The sequence below is a fragment of the Oryx dammah genome, unplaced genomic scaffold (assembly GCF_014754425.2).
Source record: "Oryx dammah isolate SB20612 unplaced genomic scaffold, SCBI_Odam_1.1 HiC_scaffold_28, whole genome shotgun sequence".
Lineage (NCBI taxonomy): Eukaryota > Metazoa > Chordata > Mammalia > Artiodactyla > Bovidae > Oryx > Oryx dammah.
The window spans coordinates 107,362,270-107,379,219 of record NW_024070212.1 but is presented as its reverse complement, the minus strand read 5'-3'; the positions used below and the strand labels follow the sequence as shown (position 1 = coordinate 107,379,219).

Below are 16,950 nucleotides of genomic sequence, written 5' to 3'. Positions count from 1 at the left end.
AGGTATTTATTAGTTGATGACTGATGCTTGGGCTCAAACAGGTATTTATTAGTTGATGACTGATGCTTGGGCTCAAAAGGAGAGAAATCAAGAAAACTTGTCTCTGAGGTAGGATGGGCTCTGTACTGGTCAGACAGGAGCCCGCAGTCCCACCCACCCACAGAACACAGGTTTCTGGTGGCTTTTGGAAAGAACTCTGTCAGAACAGGTCTTTTTGGCATTTGGCAGCCCAAAGCATCCAATGTAAGTAGCTATACTGTTAGAAAGGGATTGCTTCTTTTTCTCAAGTTGGAAGAGATGGTCCTCATCATTTTTTTTTCTGTTTTGCTGTGCAGTTTATTATGGATTTTCTAAGCGATTAAATAATGCAGCACTCCTGTTTGCTGTCCAAAGAAATTAGGGCTGGAAAGGGAGGGATAGAGATTGACTTTTGGAGGACTTGGAATTGAACCTTTGTGAATAAGCGCTGGCTAATCCACCTGGCTAGAACTTCCCACATTGGCAGTATTCTTGATAAATTATCTGTGTGTATGTTTATGTCAGGCTTTCCATTCCTTAATTGATAACACTTTTAAACTACTTCAGAGCTTACTCTCAGGGAACCTGCTTCTTAAGCATTAAGGAAATTTTTCTAATTTTCACTTTGAAAAATTATCTGTGTGTCCATGGATAACTAACTTTTTTTTTTTTTTAAGTAATGAAAACACACAACAGAGTTGGGCCCTTTGTTGCAGTTACTTGTCATAAGAACCAAAGGCCAGATACTGTTTCTCTGAGGGTATGTGCTTTACCGGCGGTCCCTTAACCCTCTAGTTTGTGAACACAAAGGGGTCCCTGTGCTGAATTGTTTCTGTGAAGTTTTCCAGAGCTGGTTTCTCCTTTGAATTCTTTTCAGCCTGACAACAGCCATTAAGAAGAACAGTTGAGAATTTGATCTGTAAACAGGTCCATTGTTAGCATAAGTAAACTAAAATATATGCTGTTATTAACGAAGGGTTATTTTCAGGGAAGTTGATAGTAAGGCTAGGATAAAAGCACATTGGTAAAAAAAATTACCGTGTAAAAATAATTTCTCCAAATGCCAAATAAACAGTTGAAGTGAACTGACAATTTTTACTTGAATTTTGGACTCTGCAGAATTAGAAGCTTTAGCTTTTTTGCCTTGCTAACCCAAAAATGTAGTTTATTAATGTATATTTTCTTCCTCTCATCATAATTGCTCACTTGTTATGAAGTAGTCACACTTCTTAAAACAAGTTGATGAAACAACCCACAGTGGTATTTTGGATTACTCATGTCCTGTAATTAGGAGGCAGTTTAAGGTTGCACTTTGGAATTTACTTTAAATGTGTTTGAACTGAAATCACAGTCATTGTTATTTGCTGATATAAATGATCCCCTTTTGAGACTTATTTTCAGAGCGCACATGGAGCAGCATATAGATATGAACCTTTTGGGTCCTCTCGTTGGATGCCTGGGTTTTTTTTTTTTTCCCTCCTGCCATTCAGGCTTGCAGATTCTCTGTTCCATGACCAGAGATTGAATCCGGGCCTCCACAGTGAACGTGGCAAATCCTAATGCTAGACCACCAGGGAAGTGCCACACGTCTGGATTTCTTAATGGAAGGATTCTCTCTTTTTTTTTTTAATGGAAAAGGTATGGGAAAATAGGGGCTTTCCAGGTGGCTTATTGGTACAGAATCCACTTGGCAATGCAGGATATGAGGTTTCGATTCTTGGTTTGGGAAGACTACTTGGAGGAGAAAATGTCAACCCACTCTAGTGTTCTTGCTGGAATAATCCCATGGACAGAGGAGCCTGGTGGGCTATAGTCCACGGGGCCACAGAGTCTGATGCTGAGTGAGTGAATGAGTGAGTGAGCTCATATACTTGGGGAAATAGCTGCAGAGACTGGCTGTATCCACTTAGACTAATTAGGATTTTGATCATGTATTGAGCCCACCTGCAAAGAGTGGATAATTTTTTTAAAGCTGGATGATGGATGCATTTGGGTTCCTTACACTATTTTTTTTTTCTACTTTTGTGTTTGTTTGACCCAATACCTCCATAATAAAAATATTAAAGAAAAAAAAAAAGAGCCCAATTGGCTATTAGGCTGGCCTTTCTTAGCCTTTTGTTAAGTAATAAAAGAAAAAAAATTCCATTGTAATAAAGTTTTCCTCAGAATGGACTTTGAATCATTAAAGTGCAGTTTTACTTGTATGTGGAAATTACTTGTCTAGATTTTTAAAATATCTCTGAAGAAAGTAGGTAGATGTTTGATTCCACACTAAGAGAATCAACACCATTAACTCTATGAATGTTATTAACTTTTTAAAAAAGACTGGTAGGGGGAAGTCACCTGTAAATTTACTAGCTAAAAAAATTTATATGTAAAATAAGCACGTGCTCCCATCCTGTCTGCCCCATTTCATGTCTTTCCCTTTTCCTGCCACCTTCCTCTTCATGTCTTCCTTTCTGTTCCACAGAGGTAACCACTGTTAATAGTTTGCTACATGTGCTTATGTAGGTATGTTTTAATGTGTATCTGTACCTATACATTGGGGCTTCCCTTGTGGCTCAGCTGATAAACAATCCTCCTGCAATGCGGGAGACCTGGGTTTGATCCCTGGGTTGAGAAGATCCCCTGGAGAAGGGAACGGCTACCCACTCCACTATTCTGGCCTGGAGAATTCCATGGGGTCGCAAAGAGTTGGACAGGACTGAGCGACTTTCACTCACCTACATGTTAACACATTTTAAAAACATGTTCTACGAAATACATAGAGTATAATGTAAAAAAGTTAAAGAATTTTAGTACTGAACTCCAAAATAACTTTGATTTTGTACTATAGGCGAGGGCAAACCTTTTATTATATCGTTAAATTGTTTCAGCAATAAAAACTGCCCTTCTCCCCAAAGGATCCTTCTTTCCTTTTAGAAAGGTGCTCAGTGCATATGTGGATATTTGCCTCTGTAAATTTTAAGACCTCAGAGTTGAAATTAGTATTATATTTGTGGGTTTATTTAATAATTCAAGAGAGCTGTTTAATAGAGTAAATGTTAGGAAGGGGTCTCTGAACTTAGATTTCTTCAGGGATATTGGGAGTGGGGTGTGAAGTCTTGGGAAAGTGTTACCCTTAGACTCATAGCTGCTCTTGATTCTCTTTCCGTCTTTTACTCAGGAGAGGATAATCTCCAGAGGAGAGCATAAAATAGTAAACACATTTGATATGTCACCTGAGCCCTGCTTTCCTGCACCTGTCCAGAGCACAGTCAGGCCCAGTCCTTTGCCTACGACCCTTTATGAGCTGTGAGTTTCTTTCTTGGCTGATTTTTGGATCTGTCTTTTTTTATTTTTAGTCAGTTTGTTCAAGAATGTTCTCCATCTTGGCTTTAGTGGCTGTTGAGAGCAGGGCTGTCTTGACTGGACTTGGTGGCCGTGGAGTCTCACTCTGACCTGGCACTATTAATTGAAATGTCGTGTCTGACTGTGCGACCCCATAGACAGCAGCCTACCAGGCTCCCCCATCCCCTGGGATTCTCCAGGGGAGAACACTGGAGTGGGTCGCCATTTCCTTCTCCAAATTGAAATGTGAATGTCTGCTAAAGACTGAGAAATAAACTCAGCTTCTAGTTTAGCTTCCCTGGTGACTCAGATGGTAAAGCGTTTGCCTACAATGTTGGAGACCTGGGTTCGATCCCTGGGTTGGGAAGATCCTCTGGAGAAGGAAATGGCAACCCACTCCAGTACCCTTGCCTGGAAAATCCCATGGACGGAGGAGTGTGGTAGACTACAGTCCGTGGGGTCGCAAAGAGTCGGACACGACTGAGAGACTTCACTTTCTTTCTTCCTAGTTTAGCAGTAGTTATTAGGACTGTGGTACATACTTCATTTTATTCTTGGATTGGAATGTTAATATTTGGTGAACTGACCTGTTATTATTCCTGCTTGTGTGATAAAGAGAGTGGAGAAGGAAGAGGAAGTGTGAAACGAGCCTGTTCGTTGGCACATACGGAGTGTCCACTCTGTGGCCAAGTGCTGTGCGTGAAAGGGAGAACAAAATCAGACATGATCTCTGACCAGTTAATTTTGTAGCCTCTTTGGTTTGCTGTCCTGAATTGTTAAACTTAATTGGTTAGCAACAGTACCAAATGTAGAGCCATCTATCTGGAAAAGTGCTGTCCTCTAGTGAGAGCAGAGATAGCAGTTCCTGGGGCAAGGGACAGGGAGTGGAGGCCCATATCGGGTCAGTCTGTTCTATTAAGTTATGTTAGAGATCCATAAATAGGATAAAGACTAATTTTAAGGCCTATTGTAAAAGCAGGTATTAGGTGGTAACTGTTGAAAATCAGTGTAATACAGTAGCATAAAGGACCAAAACCACTTCTTCATCTCAATAAATACAGTACAAACATGAAAAAAAAAATCCAACAGTTTTTCATAATAAAAATATTTAACTAGGAATAAAAGGAACTTCCTCAATCCAATAATAGACATCTGTGAGATATCATTGTACTTAAAGGTGAAAAGAAGACAGTGTTTTTGCCCTAAGTTCAGGAACAAGAGAAGAATGTCCACTTCATTTCTGTTCAGCATTGTACCAGAGGTTCTAACCAGGGCAATTAGGCATTAAAATGAAATAAAAGTCATCTAACTCAGCAGGGGAAGAAGTGTAACTATCTCTTTTGCAGATGATATGATCTTATGTAGAAAATCTTAAGGAATCCATTGAAAACTAGTAGAACTAATACATGAATTCAGTAATGTTAAAGGATACAAGATGAGAATACAAAAATGAATTGTATTTCTATACACTAATGACTGTTTCCCTAGTGGCTCAGATGATAAAGTATCCACCTGCAGTGAGAGAGATCTGGGTTCGATCCCTGGGTTGGGAAGATTCCCTGGATGAGGGCATGGTAACCCACTCTAGGATTCTTGCCTGGAGAATCCCTATGGACAGAGGAGCCTGGCAGACTACAGTCCATGTGGTCATAAAGAGCTCGACATGACTGAATGACTAAGCACGCGCAGCGATGAACAATCAGAATGAAATAGAAAAACAGTTCATTTCCAGGAGCATCAAAAAGAGTAAAATTCTTAGGGATGAATTTAACAAAATGAGCACAAAATTTGTACTCTGGAAAAAACTACAAACCCTGTAGAAAGACATCCTGCGTTCACAAGTTGGAAGACTTAATGTTGTGTCTCCAAACTGATCTACAGATTCAAAACAATCTTTGACAAAAATCTCAGCTGTTTGGTGTTTTTTTTTTTTTTTTTTTTTTTGCAGAAATTGATGTGCTGATGCTAAAATTTATCTGAAAATGTAAGGGATTCAGAATAGCCAAAATTCTCTGAGCAGGAGGAGGTTGGAAAACCTGTGCTTTTCTGATTTCAGAATATCTACAAAGCTACATTAATCAAGACTGGCATAAGGATAGACATACGGGTCAATGGAATAAAATTGAAGGTACAGAAATAAACCCTCACATTTATGGTGAATTGATTTTTGACAAAGATGGCCAGTACATTTCAGTAGAATAAGACTAGTCTCTTCAACAAATAGTACTAAGACACCTGGATATCCATATGCAAAAAAGTGAGATGGGATCCTTACCTCACACTGTAACATAAAATTTAAATCAGAATGGATTATGGACTTAAATGGAAGAGCTAATACTATAAAACTCTTTGAAGAAAACCTAGGATTAAATCTTTGCGACCTTGGGCAAACCATTCTTAAATATGACACCAATAGCACAAGGAACAAAAGGACAAATAAGATAAATAGGACTTTAGAGAGAACCAAACAAAAGCTCTTTTCTTTAAAGGTCTGTGTCAAGAAAATGGAAGGACAACCCACAAATTGGGAGAAACTTTTTGCAAATTACATGTCTAATATACCTGTTCCATAATTTGGGATTCCCAGGTGACGCTAATGGTAAAGAACTCGCCTGCCAATGTAGGAGACGTAAAAGACGCAGGTTTGATCCCTGGGTTGGGAAGATCCCCTGGAGGAGGGCATGGCAACCCACTCCAGTATTCTTGCCTGGAGAATCCCATGGACAGAGGAGCTTGGCAGGCTGCAGTCCGTAGGGTCACACAGAGTTGGACTCAACTGAAGCAACTTAGCATGCATGCATGCATCCATAACTTATGAAGTCTTATAGCTCAATAATAAAAAGACAATTAGTGTTGGAGATGGAGAGAGATTGGAACCCTCATACACTGCTGATGGGGAAGTAAAATGGTGTAGCTGCTTTGGAATGTTTCTTATTGTTGGTCTCTTGTTACATGAAGCTCTTTGTTCTCTACAGCTGGCTGTGGCTTTCCTAGTTTGGACTTTCTAAAGTCATCCACAGCAGAAACATTTCTGCTATCTTGGGCAGACATGTTTCAGGCAGAGCCTGTTTCTATTTTTTGCATGTGAGTTAGCAGATAGGGGTGGAGGAAGAGAACTGTTGGCTGCTTTAGTTAAGCATTTCAGTTTTGCTGGTTTATGAACCAAATATTTTAAGAGATAATTATGCTTCAGAAACAGAGTTTTGTTATTTTTAAGCTGATCAGTTTCACAGAAAGCTGATTGATGGAGTACAACATGGGGTAGCCTGTGTGCTAATGGTGAATCACTAGCACAATGTTAGAAAGATGTGTGTTTGAATTTTGGACTTAACTAGCCATAGAACTTTGGGGGCAAGTTACCTAACTCCATAAATCCTGGTTTGCTCTTCAGTAAAACAGGTAAAGAATGTAGGATTAGTGAGTTTTGTGTATATAAAGTGAGAGAATGCTGAAGGTTCATAGTTCCTTTTTTGGCACAGGTGTTATTGATAAAGTGCCAGGGAATCAATTTCTGATGGATATGTGTTTATTAGGAAAGCCAGTATTTGCCTAGGGTGTTTTCTGGTAGGCAGGTCCATCCAGAGACCAAACTTCAAGTTAGAAGGATCTTTGATGAATGTACTCCAAATAGAGCAAGAGAAGCTGCTGCTACTGCTGCTGCTAAGCCGCTTCATTCGTGTCCGACTCTGTACGACCCCATAGACGGCAGCCCACGAAGCTCCCCAGACAGTCCTAAATAATAAATCCATCAAATCAGGGTAGCTGAATTGTCCTGCTTGAGTAAGTGATGAGTCCCGGTTGTTCAGGATAATTCCAGTATAAAATACTTCCCCCTATTGTCAACACAGGTATCCTGGAAACCTTAAATTGCTAGATACAAATAAATGTCACACCCCTGCCCCCAACCTGGCGGCTTCCTGGGTGGCTTAGTGGTAAAGGATCTGCCTGCCAATGCAAGAGATGAGGGTTTGATCCCCTGGATCAAGAAGATCCCCCTGAGTAAGGAAATGGCAGTCCACTCCAGTATTATTGCCTGGATAACCCTGGACAGAGGGCCTGGTGGGCTACAGGTCTAAAGAGTTGGACATGACTGGGCAGTTGAGCACTCACATATGCACCCCCAACCCCAGAGCAGGACAAAAATCTCTCTTGGTTTGTAGACTGTATGCTAACTTCTAGGTTTGAACTCTATAGTCCCCTGACTTTAGATAGATATTTTTTCTTTGAATTATTACTATGGGGACTTCCCTGGTGGTCCAATGGTTAGGACTATGCACTGTCTCTGCTAAGGGCCCGGGTTCAATCCCTAGTTGGGGAACTAAGATCCCATGAGCTGCATGGCTTGGCCGTTTACGTGTGTATGTATGGTATGGGTCATTAAAGCATAGCCTTTTCTTTCTCTGAACTACAAGAAGATGCAGATTCCCATGTTTCAGTTTCCCATCTGTATTCATTCATTACTAAAAACTTGTTTTTTTATAAACTCAGGTCATAGTGTGTATCTTATGGAGTTTTACATCTTAAAATTTAGAGAGTTACCTTAAAGGGATTCTAGGTCTTATGCCAAGATTTTTGCATTTCTATTTGGAAAGCTATTTCTTGGAAAGATTTCCATAGGTGATTGTTTTTATCCATTGTTTTGACTGTTGGTTTACTTTTAGAGGATGGCGCTTATTGATTCTGTCCTGAAATTCTCTACGCTTAGGTCATGTTTATGTCCTGTGACCTAAATTAAGCAGATTAAAGTAAATGTTCCTTTGTAACACTCCTTTCTTGAGTTAGTTGTGAGTCCTTGGAGTAATAATTAGTGATGTAAGTTTCACAATACTAATACATTCTCATAACTTAAAATGAGAGGCAACTGTGTGTGCTTAATTGCTTCAGGGAAAGCAGGTGGTGCTAGAAGAGGTTGGTGGTCATCAAAATACCGGTACTTTGTTTGATTTTAGATTGGTTGTAATGTGGATACTGAAGTGAGAGATGAGATGAGAAATGCTGTGAATATGCTCTTTAAGCTACACAAGATTCTCGATTAAATGGAATATGCTGTGAGGTAGTAAGTTTGATATTAATGGAAATGAGAGAATGGGAAAAAGTGGTTTGCCCAGCAAAGGCCTGTACAGACATTAAGTACGGCAGTGGAGTCGTTGAAAACAGATGCAGATATTCAGAGAGCAATCTGTTAACCATGTACATTAGTTCCCTGGCCCAACACAATTCCTACATCCTTTCATGGGTTCAGAGAGCTTTAAAGGACTTAGTTCTGAATTGGTTTCACATACTAGGAAGGCTACAGGTCTGTTTTACGTTCTTGTTTTGTTTTCAGGTTATAGTATGTTTGCCTTCCATTTTTATTTGCTTGATTAGTAGTAAATCTTTCTGTGAAAGAAAATAAGCAGTCAAATCTTTTCTAAGAAGGATCTTTTGGAATATAAACCTAGTATTTATGGATTGAAGAATAGTTGCATGGTTTATATGTAGCTTGACCGTTTAGGGCTGCGAAGGTTGAAGCTCTGGGGCGGCCTGTTGAGAGGCTATATTTGGCACTGCTTAGTATTAGGAACTCAGTCTCCTGCCCAGTGAAACCTATCCACAGTGTTCCAAACATGGGGCAAACAGTATTAAATACTCCCAGTATGTTCCTTCTGCTGAATTCAGCAGACATTTACCATGTGCCAAGCACAATGCTGGCATAATCACTAGGGACAGTTAAGAAGAAACTTAACAATCCAGCATGAGGAGGGGGAAGGAATAATTGAATTCTTTCTTATCTGTGAGAGTCTTTAATGTAGAGAAGCTTTCTTTGGCCCTTGCTGTCAATATTACTCTTTTTGCTTGGAGGTAAAAAATAGAATCATTAAAAAAATTTTTTTTATTTGGCAGTGCTGGGTCTTAGTTGCGGCATATGAGATGTAGTCTCTGACTAGGGATCAAACCCAGGTCCTCTGCATTGTGAGCATGGAATCTTAGCCACTGGACCACTAGGGAAGTCTCAAAATCTGTGTTTTTAATGATATAGAAGCCATGTAATTATATACCTTAAGACTTTTGCTTTAAGTAAAATGTATCTGTTCTTCCAAAGACAAGTGGTTTGGTGGTGAATGCTTGTGTTTCAAAAAGAGTGATGGGTCTGGAAACTGTCCTTTCAGGTGGCTCTGCAAAACCGTTTAAAAGATAAACCCTTGCTCCAAGTGACAGGATTGTATCTGAAATGATTTCAGAAGGCTGTTTGAATTCTGCACCTGGGTTTTAAATTGAAACGAGGGGAGCATAGAACAACAGTAGTGTCAGTACAAGATGGAGGAGGAGGACATTTTGCAGCTGAGGAGGGTTTATGAGAAAGAACTTGAGGGCCCTAGTGACTCATCTCACTCTGAATCAGCATGTGGTGTGGCTGCCAGAATGAGCAGTCTTACGATGCATTAATAGTGTCTGAATAGTTTTCAGTATCCCAATGAAGGAAGACAAACTGTACTTGATTCCGTGGCAAATAGGGTGATGATGTGGATAGGAAACCTCGTCATCTGAAGGATCTTGGAAAGTTCGAGGATATTTGGATCATACCAGCCCTTAACTTAGGAGTTTAGGAACTGTGTCCCATGTTTCTACATGCTAGCGTGCTGATCACTACTTGTTCAATAGGAGATGGATTCTTTTATATTGCTGGTGTGGGAACGTGGCTGTCTTACTCTAAATGAAACTACATGTTAAAGAAGAGTAGGCAATGCTGAAGAAACAAAATCTCCTTTGGAAGAAATTTTAATTTGAACAGAAACCAAATGCTAAATGCTTGTAACATGTAAAAAGTGCTAAGTTGTTTTCCAAGGTGGTATTTGTCTGTCTGACTCTCCATAATATTTTTAGAGCATAGACATGGAAGAAATGTTAGAAATGGAAAAACCTATGTGTAATGGCAGTGACATTTAAAAAGTCTTCAAAATTAAAACTGAGAGTTGTTTTGAATGTATTTTAGTAATTTGATCAGATAGCTTTAGATATGGTTGTCCCTGCCTTACACTAAAATATTTGTGTTTTATATGTTTATGTATATCAAGAGAAAAGACTTCTCAATCTTTCAGATCTTTCCCTTTTTCATGTGACTTGTTCTTTCATAGTCTTCAGGTGACAGCTTAGCTGCTGTCTCTGGACCGTCCTACCTGAATAAGTCACTCTACATGTGTGCTCAGTTAACGGTAGACTCTCTGCGACCCCATAGACTGTAGCTCGCCAAGCTCCTCTGTCCATGAAATTTTCCCCAAGAATACCGCAGTAGGTTGCCATATCCTACTCTAGGGAACCTTCCCGACCCAGGGGTTGAACCCGAGTCTCTTGCTACCACACTTTATAAATTTGCCCATATTTATGTTTTTTTTGGCCACCTTCCTAGTACTTGCCAGAATTACGTTTTTGCTTGCTCACTTGTTTATTGTCTATCTGGAACTCTAGATTATAAGTTCCATGGAGGCAAAGACCAATTCTGTTTTAATTTATCATTGTCCACTTTCAAGAGTTCTCATGAATGAGTTAAGGTATTCATTTGATCTGTTGTCTGTATCATCCAGAGTTATTCCTCTTAACTCTCAGGGGTAGTGGTGTTTTAATTTCAGCTCACATTAAAGGAGTTCTGAAAGTGAAGGTGGTGTCACAATAAGTGACTCTTGAATACACTTGTCAACTCTAGTAAGTTTAATATATATGAAACTGTTAAATTTGGCTGTATTTGTATTTAAGTGACAGCTTTCTCTTCCTGTTAATGAAAATGTCTTAATTTTCCAGTGTCTGGGAGTAGAAATGAATATTTCCTGCTTTACTAACTTGTTCCCCCATCTCCTTTCTTTCTTTCTTTTTTAATTTTTGTTTTTGGCCACATAGCACGGCTTGCAGGATCTTAGTTCCGTGACCAGTGATTGAACCTGCACTCTTAGCAGTGAAAGTACAGAGTCCTAACCACTGGATCACCAGGGAATTCCCTCCCTTTTCTTTTAAAGTCTGATATTGTCCACCTGTTGTGTAAATGTGAGCTAAAAGGATTTTTATTTCTAGCCTAAGCTAAAATTGGAAATTGGACAGAGAAGTTACTAGGCAAAGATATCCCTAGACTTGTAACAGAAAAAAGCCATTGAGCAGGAATGAACCCAAAGAATCCCCAAATATACTGAAGGCCAACCAGAAAAACAATGTGTTTTCAATATTCAGTTTCTGTAAGTTGCTTATTTCCACCTCCACCCTATATCCCCAAATAACTCATCCTTCCACCTTGGCTTTGTACAGTGGCACTGCTGGCGAAAATTGGCTCCAAACTGAACATCTTTGACCTTGCTAGAGCATGTAACAGTTTGATCCTTTTGGCAGGATCTAGATGTAGGCTTTTGGTATCCTCATTTAGCAATCTCTTCATCATCACCCTTTGTCTTTGGCTTCCTAGACGTTTCTCAGTCCTCTTCTAAATCATGTCTTTTGAGATTATTATGGTTATAATCCCTATGAACTAGAGCTGTAGAAGCTTCCTGGACTTCTTTGCCTTTCCAAAAGTTCTTAAAATTCAAATCTAAAACTTGAATATAGTAATTATAAACAAATACTGCCTTTCAGTTTGTCTCTGTCTTGCTCTCTTTACCAGATCCTGAACTCCGTAGGAGTGGAGACTTGGAATCATTTATTCGTCCCACAAGTCTCTGGCAAGATAGTATAATACAATGGTAGTTAAAGAACACTAGTTTGGAGCCAGCTCACCTGGGTTCAAATCCCAGCCCTGCCACTTATAGCTGTGTGCCCTGGGCAAGTTATGTGCTCAGTATCCTCATCTGTAAAAACGGATGTAATGATACTCTCCTTGAGGATAAGTTAATAAACATATTGTTTAAGTGTCTGCTGTTCTGGGCATTGAGGATCCATCAGTAAATAAGAGATTTTTGCCAGTGGGAGCTTGCATTCTACTTGGGTACAAGTGGAAAAGCAAAGTAAACAAGTGCAAAGTAAATAAGTTTCAAGTCCTAGATGGAATGCTCTGAAGAACAAAACAAGATACTGGACTATACCTTAGAAAATGGCTTTTGATTGGGTGGCCAGGGCAGGCCTCTGGATAGATAGCTTTTGAGCGGGGATCTGAATAACAAATCTGAGAGAGAAGGCTGAAATGTTCACCAGTTATTATTTTCCCTTCACATAAAGAATCGTTTGTTAAGCAGTGAGGTGTGACAGAATTAGGTCCTGTAGTTCTTATCTGGTTTGGCTATTAACTAGCTTTATGATCTTTGAAAAAAAGAAAAGACAATTTTGTGTTTTTTTCATGGGAAGGTGACCCTGAAAGAAGGTTGGCTGTTGAAGGTAGTGACAGGCTAAAAGAAAGTTAATGGTTCTTCTCCTTATAAATTGCTTTATTCCTGTGTTTATGGATTAATGTCCTGTATTTTACATGATGTACTACATCCTGTTGTGGCATTACAGTATTTGAGAATAGTCTCTTACATTTTAAACCTTTTCCTTTGAAGTAAATATTAAGGATATGCCTCATGGCTTCAAGGTCCAGGAAGTAGGGAAATAATAAGAATTAGCCATTGGTACACCCATGTCCCCTCCATCCTGAACCTCCTTCCCATCTCCCTCCCCGTCCCACCCTTCTAGATTATCGCTGAGTCCCTGTTTGAGTTCCATGAGTCATATAGCAGATTGCCATTGGCTATCTATTTTACATATGGTATTATAAATTTCCATGTTACTCCATACATCTCACCCCTCTCCCTCCTCTCTAAAGCAGTCATTTCATCTTTTTTGTTTCTAAGTGTTCACAGAAATTTGGGTTTGCAAAGAGGCTCACTCATTTGTTTGATTCTTAGGTATAATTGAAAAGTGACCCTTTCTTCAGAGATGTCAAAAACAAACAAATCTAAGTCTGGATCTCGCTCTTCTCGATCAAGATCTGCATCAAGATCTCGTTCTCGTTCGTTTTCGAAGTCTCGATCCCGAAGTCGCTCTGTCTCTCGTTCAAGGAAGCGCAGGCTGAGGTAAGGGGGTATGACTGTAAAATGAGATCATCATTGGTTTGTCAGTGCAGGTCTCTGAAGATCTTTTGTTAGACTCTTTCTGTGAGTGTCAAGTGGAGGTAGGGCATTAATTTGAGGTGAAATGTTGGGCTGTAAGATATTCCAGGTCTCTTTAAACACTACAACTCTAAATCAGCTTTGATTGCCATGCTGTTTGCCTAATTCCTTTTCTTTCCTGCCAGCAGATACTGTTTTTCCTCTACTTTGAAAGAAAGAATATTTTTTTAAAAGCTACTTGCTTCAGATCTCTGTACCAGATTGTTTTTCACTGAAGTATTTTTGGAGGCTTGGGCCAAAGTTTAGTTGCATCGTTAGCAAAGAAAAGATAGCTAAGAAGAGTAATAGTACAATCAACATTGCAAGAAAAAGAAACCTTAACCCACTAAAATAAACCTTAAAAAAACTAAACGATAGTCACTTACATACACCTGATATGCCACTTACTAACAAGCTGCATCTATTTAGTAATACTCATCTTAAAACTACCTAAAAGTCACTATTGTAGGCATCATTTTGCCTGACTAAATGTGCAAATACTTCTTTTGAATTTATCACCAATATACTTTAATTAATTTCTACACCTTTAGTTGGATTATTTCCTTATTTCAGCTGTGTCTTGGAATAGGGTGCCAAACTTCCAGCATCTTTTTTTTTTTTTTTTTTTTGCTGTGTTACGAGTTCTTTTTTTTTTTTTTTTTATTTAAATTTACTTATTTTAATTGAAGGCTAATTACTTTACAATATTGTATTGGTTCTGCCACACATCAACATGAATCTTCTATGGGCTATTTTTTGTTCTTTAAAACTTAATTTTATTTTGTGAGTGGGTAAGAACCTTTTAATAAATGTAAGTTTCTATATGTGTGTTAGAGAAATATTGATCATTTAAATATTTAAACACCAAAATCATTCTTTTTGTCAGAGTTGGAATAGGCAAGGACATGATTCTCAGTTTTCCCACTTGGAGCCCCTGCTGATTATTTTAGATGAATGTCCTCAGATTGGTAGGATTCTCCCCTACCCTCACCTTCCCAGCGAGAACAAGTTAATTCTTAAATGGAAACTCTGAGAAGCCTGTTTGAAAATTAATTTCAGAGTAGAGATTGAACAAAAAGTAGGTGTGCAAACATGATGACTTCCATATAGTGTAGAGTAGGAAGTTTTAAACTCTGGGTCTCTCCTTCAAAAGAAACCCTCCATTAAAAAAATAATAATAACATTATGTTTTGAGGGTCACCAGTCTTAGCTTTGGAGAAGGCAGTGGCACCCCACTCCAGTACTCTTGCCTGGAAAATCCCATGGACGGAGGAGCCTGGTAGGCTGCAGTCCATGGGTCGCCAAGAGTCGGACACGACTGAGCGACTTCACTTTCACTTTTTACTTTTATGCATTGGAGAATGAAATGGCAACCTACTCCAGTGTTCTTGCCTGGAGAATCCCAGGGACAGGGGAGCCTGGTGGGCTGCCGTCTCTGGGGTCGCACAGAGTCAGATACGACTGAAGTGACTTAGCAGCAGCAGTAGTCTTAGCTTTGTTTTTCTCTCCCATATTTCTTGGGCACATACTTTTATTATATCAGGCTTTGTGCTAGATAGAGTGTCTGTTACCTAATTGTGTTAGAATCTCTAAAAGTAAAGTTCCATTGCATTTTCTTACACTGCCCCCCTACCCCCCAAGAAAGAGGGAAAATCCAGTGAATATATTTACCTCAGGAAGTTGCTAACAAGGTCATAGGATTAAGGAGGGACTGCTAGTGAACTTCACCTTACACCCAGATTCTTTTGATCTGGACTGTTTAACTCAGTTTTAGCTCATTTGATTCTACAGGTAATTTTAAAAGTTAATTTAATAAATGGAAACTAAGTAATTGGTCCAGAAAGAAGAGTCTGTAACTGAAACTGAGAGAAAGAATTGAACTGACATAAACCAAAATGAAGAATGCTCACCAACTCTGCAGTATTGGTGATAACTGGTTTTCTGGACAGATCGCTTCTCCTTATTGCACATATCATTTGGCATGGCCATCACCTTGGTAAATGAGGGAAAGATATCTTAGGCAGGCAGTATGTTTTGGGGTAGGTCTGGAGCCACTCTATGTGCTGTCTTAATGCCTGGAAGATTATTTTGGAGGAATATCTTTACTAGAAAAATGTTTTTATATTTAATTCTAGTCTGACTTCTCTGTTTTTTAGAAACAGATAAATTTGCCACTGGATGTTCAGTTTTTATTTCTGGCTTATCTGTTTCATGTTTTTGTTTTGTTTCCCCTCTCCTATAAGGAAAGTATACTATCCAGAGAGTTTGAGAAACCATGTCTTTAATTTAACTTAACTGCTGAGTTCTACAGAACTGGAGAAAATTGGTTGTTTCCTTATATTTCACAGACTGTATCCTTTTAAGTGACTTCTAAATAACTTCATTTGCAATCTGCAGAGACTCATGTTCCTGCATCTGTGCAGTGACTGCGGGTTTTGGATGCAGTGTGCCGCAGGGCCCTCACTAATAATTGGTGACAGAAGCAGCAGTAGCCTGTGAGGATGGGAGCATGAATTAAACCCTCCTCAGTGCTGGTGGTCATCACCTACCTCAAGTATAGCCTTAAATTGGGTCATATTCAGTTTCATAGCCGCATCTGCTTCTCCCTTCTTCTTTCTTGTATTGTTACTGTTTTCGAATGAAAAGTGTGAAAGGTAAGTTTTTTTTTTTTTTTTTTTTAATCATACTTAAATAGCAACCATTAACAGCCAGCAGTTTGCTGCATCTTTACCAGGTCTTGTTCTTGGGGTAGATAAAGAACCTGAACACAATGGGTAGTGGAAAACCAATCCTATTTTATCTTCTAAGTTTCTTTCTAAAGATAACATTTTATTTAGTTGTTAAAACCTGTCACATTGCTAGTTGTTAAAACCTGTCACATTGCTAAGTGGAGTTATTTATAAAACTTACAAGCAAACAGATAAAAAGGTATGGTTCCAGTTAGGTCTGATATGAGAAGGCCTGCTTATGAACTGAAGGGTTTTTATTCTGTATATAAAGGAAATTTTGGGGGAGTTTTCTATTAATTTTACGTATTTCTAGGTAACTGTTAATACTTAGGAGTAGTGACCAATTAATGCTCTATATTATAGTTGACACAATAAGTGGTATTAAAGAAGCCAGTAGATTCCTATACCAGCAAGTACAGCTTTTGGCTTTTTGATGGAAACAGACCTCCTTGTCATCGATAAGTCTGGCATTTGTAAATATCTAATATCATCCCACCCCACTTCCTGGAGGTACTGCAATATCAGGTTGATGCATGGAGTGGACAGAGCCTGCTCCAAAAATCCACTTAATAGTGAACATGTTATTTTTACAGAGTTAGATGACTGTTGAGTCCCTATAGTTCTGGAAATGGGCCTTTGCTAACTCAGAGTTCTGTATTGTTAAATGAGGAAGAGCACTGGCCTGACAGATGTGCAGGTGTGGGGGTGTTTGTAGTCTCTTGGCTGCCATGTTGTGTGCTTGGGTGTGTTATGGTCAGATGGTGCCCTCTTGTGGCACCTATGGAAGACCTTGT

General features: G+C 39.2%; 1 protein-coding gene across 4 annotated transcripts in view; it reads left to right on the top strand.

Moving 5' to 3' along the window:
• Window positions 1–16,950, top strand: part of THRAP3 (thyroid hormone receptor associated protein 3) — a 68,999-nt gene that overhangs the window by 36,439 nt on the left and 15,610 nt on the right. For all 4 annotated transcript variants that reach the window (XM_040231607.1, XM_040231604.1, XM_040231606.1 and 1 more), the window contains exon 2: window positions 13,185–13,352. In XM_040231607.1, the coding sequence (XP_040087541.1) occupies window positions 13,216–13,352 (137 nt within the window). In that variant the 5' untranslated portion in view covers window positions 13,185–13,215. The remainder of the gene's footprint in view (window positions 1–13,184; window positions 13,353–16,950) is intronic.